This window comes from Chiloscyllium plagiosum, unplaced genomic scaffold (genome assembly GCF_037043375.1).
Source record: "Chiloscyllium plagiosum isolate Xiang-an unplaced genomic scaffold, Cpla_swu_hap1 HiC_scaffold_7, whole genome shotgun sequence".
NCBI lineage: Eukaryota > Metazoa > Chordata > Chondrichthyes > Orectolobiformes > Hemiscylliidae > Chiloscyllium > Chiloscyllium plagiosum.
In genome coordinates, this window is record NW_028270145.1 from 55,275,330 (window position 1) to 55,289,363 (window position 14,034).

The following is a 14,034-nucleotide window of genomic DNA, read 5'->3' on the forward strand; positions in this document are numbered from 1 at the left end:
TACATTAATTTGAAAACAATGCTAGAGTTGCTGTTCCCTCAGGCTTTTATTCAGTCACTACATTAATTCTCATGGGCAGGTGTTGGAAATGCAACAGCTTGTGTCCTCAGAGATGTTGCCTATGTAACAGGAGGTCACCATGGCTACCGAGGAAGCTCCACCTATGATAAAATTCAAAGCTACAGATCGGATCTTAATGAATGGATGGTCGTAACCATTACCCCACACCCAGGTACATGACAAGATTTTTAATAAATTCTGACTGATAAACCTCTCCTTTTGGTTTTCACTTTCAGATCAGTTGCACATAATGACTTGGATTTTCTGGTCACCAGTAAATGGCCAGTGATTACCCCTGGATTTGTCCACAGATTTTTAATGTGCTTTTGGAAATCTTTGTGAAGCATAAACAAAGATGTATTTATTCAGTTAATCAGAAGACTTGCTCGAGACATGGAGAATCTAAATGAGAAATATTAATTCAGGCGGGGTTTACAAATAGAGAGCCCTGTAAAATTTACTTGGTGGTCTTCCCACTGCCTACATTTCCATCCCTGACTTGTCTTATATTTTATGAGGCCAAGGAAGTTCTAGGGTCATCCTGCCTCACCTCAGATGATGATTTATGTGACCAATTATTAGCCACATAAGAACCACTTCTTGTATGGTTGCAATTTTGAGGCTGCAGAAGGAGGGAATGGACAAGAAGGTCCAGCAGATTCATCGAGGCTTATGGGAGAGGGGGTCCCTCCTTTTATGGAGCTCTATCTGATCAAAATCTCTCCTTAAGGTCTTCCCAAGTGTTTCCTCCACCATCAGCCTTTCCGATCCAACTCTTTACACATCTACTCCCGAGAACTCCTTCTGGTCCAACTGCAAACCTCACCTGGATTTCTGGCAGCTATAACAGAGGACTTCCTGTAATCCCTTCAATGACCACCTCAGTGACAATACAGAGACTACAGCATCAAACTGGCTGGCAGCTCTTTTGGATGGCAGTCAATACGCGCTCCAATAAAGAAAACTTATCATAATTGAAACTGTACAAGGAAGAAAGTGAAGTATAAACACAGTTGCATTAAAACAAAGATTGCAATTAAGCAAAATCACTAATAGCATGGACTTAAAAATGTGGTATTCTCTGAAGGTATCTGTCAGGAAATGTTAATGAGTGATTAAAGATTAAGGAAATAAATTATGAAAGTGAAGAGAATTTAAACGCAGAATTATTCCACCTTTGTATAACTTCTTTATGGTATTATAACCATTACCCTTTAGGAACCAGTTCACAATTTTTAAACGTATTTACTGATTAGAATTAAGAGTCTAATGATGACCATGAATCCATCGTTGATTGCTGGAAAAAAATCTGGCTCACTAATGTTCTTTAGGGAAGGAAATCTGTCACCCTCCTGGCCTGGCATGACTTCAGACCTACAGAAATGTGTTTGACTCTTAAATGTATTCTGTGCAATTAGGGATGGTCAATAAATGCTGGTCTAGCCAGAGATGCCCATGTCCCATTAATGAATTTTAAAAAGACTGTGACCTCCAGCAGATTTTCACATGCAATTCTCCGCTGCTCTCTATGAATGCACCATACTTCCATAACGCTACTGTCATATTATCTTGTACTCGTCGGCAGTGAAAAGTGCTTACTGCTGCTAGGACCTTTCAGGATTTAAGACCATAGCCATAAGATGTGGGGTCTGAATCAGACCACTTGTCCGTCAAGTTGGCTCCACCATTCGATCATGGCTGATGTTTTTCACAAATCCATTCTCCTGCATTCTCCCCATAACCCAGGGGCAGCAGCACTGCCTCACAGCAGCAGGGACCCCTGTTTGATTCCAACCTTGGATGACTGTGTGGAGTTTGCACATTCTCCTGTGTCTGTGTGCATTTCCTCCAGTTGTTAGGTGGATTAGCCATGCTAAATTATTCATTGTGTCTAGGGATGTGTGGACTATGCAGATTAGCCTTGGGAAATGCAGTGTTATAGGGATAGGGTCAGGTGGGATGCTCTTCAGAGGTTTGGTGTGGATTTGAGAGGACAACTGGCCTGCTTCCATACTGTAGGGATTCTAACCCTTCATCCTCTATCTTGGTCATAAATACACAAAATGACTTCACCTCCATAGCCCTCTGTAGCAATGAGTTCCACAGATTAATCAGCCTCTGGCTAAAGAGATTACTCCTCATCTCAGTTCTAATGGATTGTCCCTTCACTCTGAGGCTGTGCCTCTATTTCAGACTTTTCAGTACTCTGTAAGTTTCAATCAGATATCTCTCGTCCTTCTAAAGTCCAATGACTACAGACCCAGACTTGTCAATCTCTCCTCATATACAGCAATAGAGTCATAGAGATGTCATAACTTGGAAACAGACCTTTCGGTCCAACCCGTCCATGCCGACCAGATATCCCAATCCAATCTAGTCCCACCTGCCAGCACCCGGCCCATATCCCTCCAAACATCCCTTCCTATTTATATACCCATCCAAATGCCTCTTAAATGTTGCAACTGTAACAGCCTTCACCACATCCTCTGGCAGCTCATTCTATACACGTACCACCCTCCATGTGAAAAAGTTGCCCCTTAGGTCTCTTTTATATCTTTACCCTTTCAACCTAAACCAATGTCGTCTAGTTCTGGACTCCCGGACCCCAGGGAAAAGACTTTGTCTATTTATCCTATCCATGCCCCTCATAATTTTGTAAACCTCTATAAGGTCACCCTCAGCCTCCGACGCTCCAGGGAAAACAGCCTCAGCCTGTTCAGCCTCTCCATGTAGCTCAGATACTCCAACCCTGGCAACATCCTTGTAAATCTTTTCTGAACCCTTTCAAGTTTCACAACGTCTTTCCGATAGGAAGGAGACCAGAACTGCATGCAATATTCCAAAAGTGGCCTAACCAATGTCCTTTACAGCCGCAACATGACCTCCCAACTCCTGGACTCAATACTCTGACCAATAAAGGAAAGCATACCAAACGCCTTCTTCACGATCTTATTCACCTGCGACTCCACTTTCAAGGAGCTATGAATCTGCACTCCAAGGTCTCTTTGTTCAGCAACACTCCCTAGAACCTTACCATTAAGTGTATAAGTCCTGCTAAGATTTGCTTTCCCAAAATGCAGCACCTCTCATTTATTTGAATTAAACTCCACCTGCCACTTCTCAGCCCAATGGCCCATCTGGTCGAGATCCTGTTATAACCTGAGGTAACCCTCTTCGCTGTCCACTACACCTCCAATTTTGGTGTCATCTGCAAACTTACTAACTGTACCTCTTATGCTCGCATCCAAATCATTTATGTAAATGACAAAAACTAGAGGGCCATCAGCCCTGAGATCATTCTTGTCAACCTCCTCCCCTCCAAGACCCTCCATCCTTCATTAGATTAGGGGCCCAAAACTGCTCACAGTATTTCAAATTCGATCTGACCAATGCCTTATACAGATTCAGCACTACATTTCTACTCTTGTATTCTAGCCGTCTTGAAATGAATGCTAACATTGCATTTGCCTTTCTAACTGCCAACTGAATCTGCAAGTTAACTTATGAGGATCCTGAACTAGGACTCCCGAGTCCCTTTGTATTTCAGATTTCAAAAGCCATTCGCTGTTTAGAGAATAGTCTATACATCTATTCTTTCTATGAAAGTGCATAATCTTACACTTTCCCATATTGTATTCCATCTGCCACTTCTAGCAGAACTCCACTTGTCTTCCTGAAAAAGACCCCTTAATCCCCACTCTCTGCCTTCTGCCAGTGAATCAATTCTCTGTCCATACCACTACCTTGTCCTTAACATCATGGGCTCTTCTTTAGCAGCTTCCTGTGTGGCACCATGTCAAAGGCTTTCTGAAAATCCAAATCAATCAGGTCCACTGGCTCTCCTTTGTCTAACCTGCTATTTACCTCGTCAAAGAATTTGCACATATTTAGAGGAATGACTACCACTTGCTAAAGGCATGCTGTCTCAGCCATTTCTTACTATGCACTTCCAAACAGTCCCCAGTCTCTTCATTAATAATGGGCTCTCAAATCTTACCAACGATTGAGGTCAGGCTAACTGACCTAAGTTTCCTGTCTTTTGCCTCCCTCCTTTCTGAACCAGGGGTGTTACGTTAAGTGATTTTTGTCCCTGAAAGATCAACAATCCTTTACAATCATCTCTACTATCTCCTTCAGAACTCTGGAGTGCAGTCCACCTGGTTCAGGTGATTTATCTATCTTCAGTCCTTTCAACTTCTTCAGCACCTTCTCCTTAGTGATGGTCATTACACTCTCACTCCTGACTCTTGAAATTCTGTTATGCTGCTGGGGTCTTCCACTGTGAACAATGATACAAAGTACCTATTCAGTTCCTCTGCCACTTCTCTGTTTCTCATCACTCCAGCCTCATTTTCCAGTGGTCCAATGTCCAGGTTTGCCCCTTTCTTACCTTCCTAAATAAAAACATTTGCAGTCTTCTTTTATATTGCCACCAATCTTACCCTCATTTCATCTGCTCCTCTTTTGTTTATTTTTCTTGTCCTCTGCTGGTTTTAAAGCCTTCCCAATCCTTTGACTTCCCATTAATCTTCACACGTTGTGTGCTTGCTCTTCTACTTTTATGCTGTCCCTGACTTCCCTCATCAGCTGAGATTGCTTCATCACCTCCTTAGTATGTCTCGTCTTCCTTCCGGGTCAATTTCTGAAGTGCTTCCCAATATACCCCAGAAACTCTTGCTGTTGCTGCTCCACTGTTTTCTCTGGTAGGCTGTCCTTCCAATCAACTCTGGTCAGCTCCTTCCTCATGTCTTCATTGTTTCCTTAACTCAACTGTAGTACTGTTACATCTGATTCCATTTCTCCCTCTCAAACTACAGGGTGAATTGTACCATATTATAATAACTGCCCACTGGCGGGGGGGTTTCCTTCACCTTAACCTCCCTAATCAAGTCTGCCTCACTGTACATCACCAAATCCACAAGATGCTTTAAAAAAAACTTCTCAGATATTCCACAAATTCCTTTACGTAAAATCTGCCACTGACTTGATTTTCCCAATACATATGCATTTTGAAGTTCCCCATAATAGTGCCTTTCTTAGATAACTTTTGTAATCCTGATTGATTTCCTTCCTAAATCCTGATTATTGCTAGGAAATCAAGAACTTTTTTTCCTTTGCAGTTCCTCAACTCTATCCACACAGATTCTTAACTTTCTGACTCTCTGCCACTTCTTGGTATTGATTTAACTTCATTTCTTATTAATAAAGCAATCTTGCCCCCTCTGCCCTCTAGGTGAAAGTGAGTACTGCAGGTGCTGGAGATTAGAGTCAAGAGTGTGGTGCTGGCAAAGCACAGGTCAGGCAGCATCCGAGGAGCGGCAAAAGCCTTTCATCAGGAATGAGGCTGAAAGTCTCGGGAGTGGAGAGATAAATGGGAGGGTGTGGGGCTGGGGTGGAAGGTAGCTGAGAGTGCAATAGGTGGATGGAGGTGGGGACAATGGCGATAGATCAGAGAGGAGATTGGAGTGGAGGATGGACAAGTAGGACAGGTCATGGTGGCAGTGCTGAGCTGGAAGGTTGGAACTGGGGAAGGTGGGACGAGAGGAAATGAGGAAACTGTTGAAATCCACATTGATGCCATGGGGTAGGGGGGTCCCAAGGCATTCTACCTCGAGGCGTTGGGTGGTAAGGGAGTGGCAATGGAGGAGGCCCAGGACCTTCATGTCCTCGGCAGAGTGGGATGGGGAACTGAAGTGTTCGGCCACGGGGCAGTGGGATTGATTGGTGCAGATGTCTTGGAGATGTTCTCTGAAGCACTCTGCGAGTAGGTGTCCTGTCTCCCCAATGCAGAGGAGACCGCATTGGGAGAAATGGATACAGTAAATGACATGTGTGGAAGTGCAGGTGAAACTTTGATGCATGTGGAAGGCTCCTTGCGGCCTTGGAAAGAAGTGAGGGGGTTGGGGGGAGGTGTGGGTGCAGGTTTTGCAATTCCTGCGGTGGCAGGGGAAGGTGTCGGGAGGGGAGAGTTCGTTGTTAGGGGGCGTGGACCTGATGAGGTTGTCATGGAGGGAACGATCTTTACGGAAAGCAGATAGGGGTGGGGAGAGAAATAAATCTCTGGTGGGTGGGGTCCGTTTGTCGGTGCCAAAAATGACGGAGGATGATGTGATGTATACCAAGGTTGGTGGGGTGAAAGTTGTGAACCCAGGTGTTCTGTCCTTGCTGCGGTTGGAAGGGTGGGGTTCGAGGATAGAGGTACGGGACGTAGATGAGATGCGCTGGAGGGCATCATCAACCATGTGGGAGGGGAAATTGCAGTCTTTAAAGGAGGTCAGCTGATGTGTTCTGTGGTGGTACTCGTCCTTCTGGGAGCAGATGTGACAGGGGCAGAGGGATTGGGAATAAGGGATCGCATTTTTGCAGGATGTAGGCTGGGAGGAGGTGTAATCCAGGTAGCTGTGGGAGTCGGTGGGTTTGTAAAAAATGTCAGTTTTGAGTCGGTTACCGTTGATGGAGATCGAGAGGTCCAGGAAGGGGAGGAAGTTGTCAGAGATGGTCCAGGTGAATTTGAGGTCGGGGTGGAATGTGTTGGTGAGATTGATGAACTGTTCAACTTCCTCATGGGAGCATGAGGTGGCGCTGATGCAGTCATCAATGTAGCAGAGGAAAAGGTGGGAAGTGGTGCCGGTGTAACTCCGGATGATGGACTGTTCCACGTAGCCGACAAAGAGTTGGGGCAATACGGCAGCCCCAACTACCCCTTTCGTTTGGAGGAAGTGGGAGGATTCGAAGGAAAAATTGTTGAGGGTGAGGACCAGTTCAGCTAAATGAATAAGAGTGTCAGTGGAAGGGTACTGTTGGGAAAGGAAGAAACGCAGGGCTTGGAGGCCCTGGTCATGTGAGGATGGAGGTGTAAAGGGACTGGATATCCACGGTGAAGATGAGGTGTTGGGGGCCAGGGAAATGGAAGTTTTAGAGGAGGTGGAGGGCATGGGTGGTGTTCCGAATGTATGTGGCGAATTCCTGGACCAGGAGGAATAGGACAGAATCGAGGTATGAGGAGATCAATCCAGTGGGGTAGGAGCAGGCTGAGATGATAGGTCGGCTGGGTTGGTCAATCTTGTGGATCTTGGGTAGGAGGTAGAACTGTGCAGTGTGGGGTTCCCGAACTATGAAGTTGGAAACTGAGGGTGGGAGATCCACTGAGGTGATGAGGTTGTGTATAGTCTGGGAGATGATGGTTTGATGATGGGAGGTGAGGTCGTGGTTGATGGGGCGATAGGAGGAGGTGTCTTCAAGTTGGCATGGGGGTGGGGTGCAGTGGTAGTTTGGCGCACTGACCACTACACCGCTGAAGCCAGATGCCAACTTGAAGACACCTGATCCTACCACCTCCTCGACCACGACCTCACCTCCCAATACCAAATCATCATCTCCCAGACTGCACACAACCTCATCACCTCAGGAGATCTTCAACCAACAGCTTCCAACCTCATAGTTCGAGAATGCTGCACCGCCCATATCTACCTCCTACCCACAATCCACAAGCCTGACCACCCCAGCTGACCTATCGTCTCAGCCTGCTCCTGCCCCACTGAATTTATCTCCTCATACCTCAGTACTGTCCTATCGCCCTGGTCCAGGAACTCCCCACATACATTCGGGACACCACCCAGACCCTCCACCTCCTCCAAGACTTCCGTTTCCCTGGCCCCCAACGCCTCATCTTCAGCATGGACATCCAGTCCCCATATCTCCATCCGTCATGACCAGGGCCTTCAAGCCCTCCGTTTCTTACTTTCCCGATGTTCCCATCAATACCATTCCACTGACTCTTATTCGTTTGGCTGAACTGGTCCTCACTTTCAACAATTTCTCCTTCGAATCCTCCCACTTCCTCCGATGAAAGGTGCAACCATGGGCACCTGCATAGGCCCCAGCTATGCCTGTCTCTTTGTTGGCTACATGGAACAGTCCATCCTCCATAGTTACACCTTTTCCTCTGCTACATTGATGACTGTATCAGCACTAGCTTGTGCTCCCATGAGGAGGTTGAAAAGTTCACCAATCTCACCAACACATTCCACTCCGACATCAAATTCACCTGGACAATCTCTGACACCTCCCTCCCCTTCCTGGACCTCTCTATCTCCATCAATGGAGTTAAAAATCACACAACACCAGGTTATAATCCAACAGGTTTAATTGGAAGCACACTAGCTTTCAGAGCATCGCTCCTTCATCAGGTGGTAGTGGAGAGCTCAATCCTAACACACAGAATTTATAGCAAAAATTTACAGTGTGATGTAACTGAAATTATATATTGAAAAATTGATTGTCTCTGTGTTTGTGTGTGCGCGTGTCTGTCTGGGTTGGGGGTTGTGAGTGTGAGAAAGTGTATGTGTGTGTGTAGTGAGTGCAGAGTGTCTTAAGTCCATGAGAGGGTGCATGGGTGAGTGTGGGAGTGTTTGTGTCTGTAAGGGCATGTGTGGGTGTCTGTGTGCGCGTCTGTGTATATGTGTGTCCGTGTGTATAGGAGTGCGAGTGTGTGTGTGTAGGAGTATCTGTGTGTGTGTGTATAGTGCAATGGTGGTCACCTGTAACATGGAGACCGACTCAACACTGGCATTTTCTACAAACCCATTGACTCCCACAGCTGTCTGGATTACATCTCCTCCCACCCTACCTCCTGCAAAAATGCTATCCCTTATTACCAATTCCTCCGCCTCAGTCGCATCTGCTCCCAGGAGGACCAGTTCCACCACAAAACACACCAGATGGCCTCCTTCAGAAACGTCTGTAGTAGAGAATTTCACTGATTCACTACCCTTCGAGTGAAGAAATCTTTCCTGATCTCAGTCGTTCAGAGTCTACTCCACATGCTGAGACTGTGTGCCCCAGTTCTAGACTTACCAACCAGGGAAAATATCATTCCTGCATCTAGTCTATCCAGCTCTGTAGAATTTTATATATTTCAATCTGATTCCTTCTCATTCTTTTAAGCTCTAGTAAATACAGACCCAGACGAACCAATTTCTCCTCAATCCTACCTTCTCTGGTATTAGCCTCATGAACCCCCTCTTTGGCAAGCATATCCTTTCTTAGGTCGGGAGACAAAACCATGTGCAATACTCAGGTGTGATCTCACCAAGGCTCTGTAAAGCTGCAGTAAGACATCACTACTTCTAAATTTCAAATCTTTTATAAAGAAAGCCAAAGTACCACTTGCCTTCTTAATTGCTTGCTGCACCTGCCTGTCCATTTCATTGACTGGTGTACAAGGACACCAAGATCCCTTTCTTACATCCAAACTTCCCAATATATCATGACTTAATATTCTTCCATTCTGTTTTTCACATTGAAACATATAACTTCACATTTAGCCATGTGTCTACCATGTGTCTGCTGACTGACTCATCATGTCTAAATTACCTTGAAGCTTCCTCACAACTCACAGTCCTGCCCAGTTTTGTGAAATAAGGAAGCTTGGAAATATTGCATTTGTACCTTTTTTTCGGTCCTTTATATAAATCATGACTGGCTGTGGCCCAAGCACTATTCCTTGTGATACTCCATTAGTCCCTGCCTGCCATTTGGATAAAGACTAAATTATTCCCATTCTCTGTTCCCCCTATGTCAACCAATTGTCAATCCATGCCAATTGATTATCCCGAAGTCAATGTGCTTTAACTTTACTCACTAACCTCTTAGGAAGGACCTTATGAAAAGCCTACTAAAAATCCAAATACACATCTACTGATTCTCCTTTATCAATTCTACTAGTTATATCCTTAGCTCTACTGGATCTTTTAAGCATAATTTGCCTTTTGTAAACCTTCTGGCTTTCTCCAATCTCCTTCATACTTTTAAGTATATTTTATATTAGATTCCAGCATTTTGCCCACTACCGATGATAGGTTAACTGGTCTGTAATTATCATTTTTTCTCTCCCTCTCATAGTGGGTTTACATTTGCCAGTCACTAATTTTTGGAATTGCTCCAGAGTCCATAGAATTTTGAAAGACACTATATTACAAGTGATGTTATCAAATGGCTACCACCCATTGCAACAAATCACATTACAACAGATCTTGATAACACATGACTATAGTAAGCCAGCCAATACACTAAATACCACTGCATTTCTACAAAACTTGCGCTCCAGAAATCTGTCCCTTTGGTCCTTATGTTGCTGCAAATATAATAGTGAGCAAGAAGAACCATTGTGGCCCTTAAACACTATTAATGAGCAACAATGGACTAAAATAAGCACATAGTCAGGCTATTACACAAAGGTGCAGGAAGACAGTACTCATCATACAGCATTGTAACACTAGTTCCAATGTCTCTTAAATACCCTTAAAATATAATTTACCTGAAACTACATCTATCTTTGTTAAGTTTGTGTCTGAGAACATAAGAAATGTTATAAAAAGCAAATTGGATAATGGTTGAAATAATTATAATAATGGGTTGAGACCGTTTCTGTTGCCCAATTTTGTAAAGGTCAGAGGCTTTTAACACTGAGGTGTGCAACTTAATACTTAGCCATGTTGTTCTGTATTTGCATGTGTTTGGGTTACTAAGGGCTGACTTTTTACTGACCCAGGGATAAGGCTACCTTCATATTTGCTGTACAATAAAGGAATAGCTGGTGGTTATGGACAATGGAGCACAGGTTATTGTGGTATACTCCTGTGGAGGTTAGAAATTCTCACTGTGAGACCAGTGAGAGCTCTGAGTGACATACTGATATGAAGAACAGGAAGGCACAGCAGCTGCTTTTAGCTGAAGCAGATTAAAAATTTACTGCATAAGGCCACGAGAAACGTGCTTCTCTATAATTTCTTCATCCAATGACAAGGGTGTAATGAATGCAGCAGTCTCACCAGTTGCTGCTAATAAGCTTGTCCACAGCCTCAAAGGTTACAAGACACCTACTGTGAAGTTGCTTTCTGTCAACCATAAACAGCTTGCAAAATTCAAGTTGTGATCAAACAAATGAGGCTAATTAAATAAAAGCAAATTACTGCAGATGCTGGAATCTGAAACCAAAAGAGAAGTGCTGGAAAATCTCAGCAGGTCTGGCAGCATCTGTAAGGAGAGAAAAGAGCTGATGTTTCAAGTCCATCTGACCCTTTGTCAAAGCTGAGACTAACTGCTCTTGTGTGGAGATCTAGTTACTGGGTGGATAGCTACTGGAGCAGGGAACAACCACCCTTTTCTGAGAAGATCTCCTGAAAGCAGGAGCTTCTTGGAGATGACCTAATGAGCAGTGGTCGAGATTTTCATGTCTACCCCGCTACCTCTTCAAAGTAGTCTTTACTGGGCTGGTAATATAATGTCCAATTTGGGCCTGTTTCAATTTGTTTATGTCAGCATATTTGAAAATTAAATGTCATGGCATTCAAAGGTTTGAGAGTTGGGGAATAAGACATCTGAAATGGTTGCTCAGAAATAAAAACAACTTTTATTGGGTGAATCTTATAATTGTGTTGCTTTCTTTTTCTAGAGTATGGACTAAGCTCTGTGGCTCTGAATAACAAGATCTACCTTGTTGGTGGCCAAACAACTATCACTGATTGTTACGACACAGAAAAGAATGAATGGAAACAGATAGCTCAAATGAATGAAAGACGAATGGAATGTGCTGCAGTAGTGATGAATGGATGCATTTACGTTACAGGTGGATATTCTTATTCTAAAGGAATTTATCTTGAGAGTGTTGAGAAATATGACCCTGAACAAGATTCCTGGGAAATGATAGGGAATCTGCCCAGTGCCATGCGGTCACATGGTTGTGTAATTGTATATAATGTAGAAGCACAATTGTAATAGGGTTTCAATCTGAAGATCAACCATCATCCAATTGATTGGTGAAACAAGCTTGATGGGCTGAACAGCCTATTCTTGTTCCTAAATGAATGTAAAAAAGTGTATAGATTAGAGGACATACAGACAGATATGACTTGTTTAACTCTAGGATGTGGCCAAGCATCTCATTCTGTGAGAAAATATGGAAATCAAGGAGAATGGGGATCCTGTGGGAAAGAAATTTAACAGTGATTTCACTGAATGGTGGAGTAGAACAAAGAACAAAGAAAATTTACAGGCCAGGAACAGGCCCTTTGGCCCTCCAAGCCTGTGCCAATCCAAATCCACTGTCTAAACTTATCACCCAATTCCTAAGCATCTGTATCCCTCTGCTCCCCACCTACTCATGCATTTGTCCAGACGCACCTTAGATGAATATACCATACCTGCCTCTACTGGCAATGCATTCCAGGCACCTACCACCCTCTATGTAAAGTACTTTCCACGTGTATCCCCCTTAAACCTTTTCACCTTGAACACGTGACCTCTCGTTATTGAATCCCTCAGCTGGAAAAAAGGTTTATCTCTATCCACCCTGTCTATACCCTTCGTGATTTTGTAGACCTCCGCTCAATCTCCTTTTTTCTAATGAAAACAATCCTAACCCCCTCGACCCCTCTTCATAGCTAGCATCTTCCATACCAGGCAACATCCTCGTAAACCTTCCCTGCACCCTCTCCAAAGGGTCCGCATCCTTTTGGCAATGTGGCGACCAGAACTGTGCACAGTTGAACCAAAGTCTTGTACAATTTTAACATGACCTACCAGCTCTTATACTCAATACCCCATCTGATGAAGGCAAGCATACCATATGCCTTCGTGACCACTCTATCCACTTGTGCAGCCACCTTCAGGACCTGAACTCCCAGATCTCTCTGCTCATAAACTTTTCCCAAGGCTCTTCCATTTACAGTATAGTTTGCTTTAGAATCATTTATGTACATCACAAACAACAGTAGTCCAGCACTGAACCCTGTGGAACACCACTGGTCACCTTTCTTCATTTCAAGAAACTCCCTTCAACTACAATTCTCTGTCTCCTATTGCTCAACCAGTTCTTTATCCACCTGGCCCCTGCACACCATGTGACTGCACTTTCTCTGTTAGTTTACCATGGGGAACCTTATTAAACGCCTTTCTAAAGTCCATGTATATGACATCTACAGACCTTCCTATCAACTTGGTCACTTCTTCAAAGAACTCTATTAAGCTGATAAGGCACGATCTCCCCTGCACAAAACCATGTTGCCTATCACTGGTAAACCCATTCTCTTCCAAATATAAATAGATCCTATCCCTCAGTACATTCTCCAGCAACTTTCCCACCACTGACGTCAGGGTCACTGGTCAGTAGTTACCTGGAATATCTCTATTACCCTTCTTGAACAGGAGTACAACAGTAGCATCTCTCCAGTCCTCTGGCACTTCACCTATGTTTAAGAATGCTACAAGGATATTAGATTAGATTCCCTACAGTGTGGAACCAGGCCCTCCGACCCAACGTCCACACACCCACCCTCCGAAGAGTAACCCCACCCAGTCCCATTTCCCTCTGGCTAATGCACCTAACACTACGGGCAATTTAGCATGGCCAATTCACCTAACCTGCACATCTTTGGACCTGTGGGAGGAAACCGGAGCACCCGGAGGAAACCCACGCAGACACGGGGAGAATGTGCAAACTCCACACAGTCGCCCAAGGTTGGAATCGAACCTGGGACCCCGGTGCTGTGAGACAGCAGTGCTAACCACTGAGCCACCGTGCCGCCCAAATCTGTCAGGACCCCAGCTATTTCCTTTCTCACCTCCCTCAGCAACCTGGGATAGATCCCATCCAGTCCTGGGGATTTGTCCACCTTAATATCCTTTAGCCTACCCAACACATTCTCCCTCATTGTGTCAACGCGATCCAGGGTAAACAAACTTCTATCTCTAATCTCAACATTCATCATGTCCCTCTCCTCAGTGAACACTGATGCAAAGTAATCATTGAGGATCTCACCCATTTTCTCAGATTCGACACACAACCTTCCTACCTTATCCTTTAGTGCACTAACCCTTTCTGTAGTTACCCTCTTGCCTCTTACATATGAATAAAAGGCCTTGGGATTCTCCTTAATTCTGTTCACGAAAGTTATTTCATGACCCCTTCTAGCC

At 44.4% G+C, this 14,034-nt stretch overlaps 2 protein-coding genes across 3 annotated transcripts in view; one reads left to right on the forward strand and one right to left on the reverse strand.

The window, feature by feature from the left end:
- Positions 1-14,034, reverse strand: part of cfap210 (cilia and flagella associated protein 210) — a 194,296-nt gene that overhangs the window by 160,624 nt on the left and 19,638 nt on the right. The window lies entirely within an intron of this gene.
- klhl23 (kelch-like family member 23) overlaps positions 1-14,034 on the forward strand; it is a 49,315-nt gene that overhangs the window by 11,635 nt on the left and 23,646 nt on the right. The window contains exons 3-4 of the mRNA XM_087989044.1: positions 80-232; positions 11,516-11,689. Coding sequence (XP_087845170.1) covers positions 80-232; positions 11,516-11,689 — 327 coding nt within the window. The remainder of the gene's footprint in view (positions 1-79; positions 233-11,515; positions 11,690-14,034) is intronic.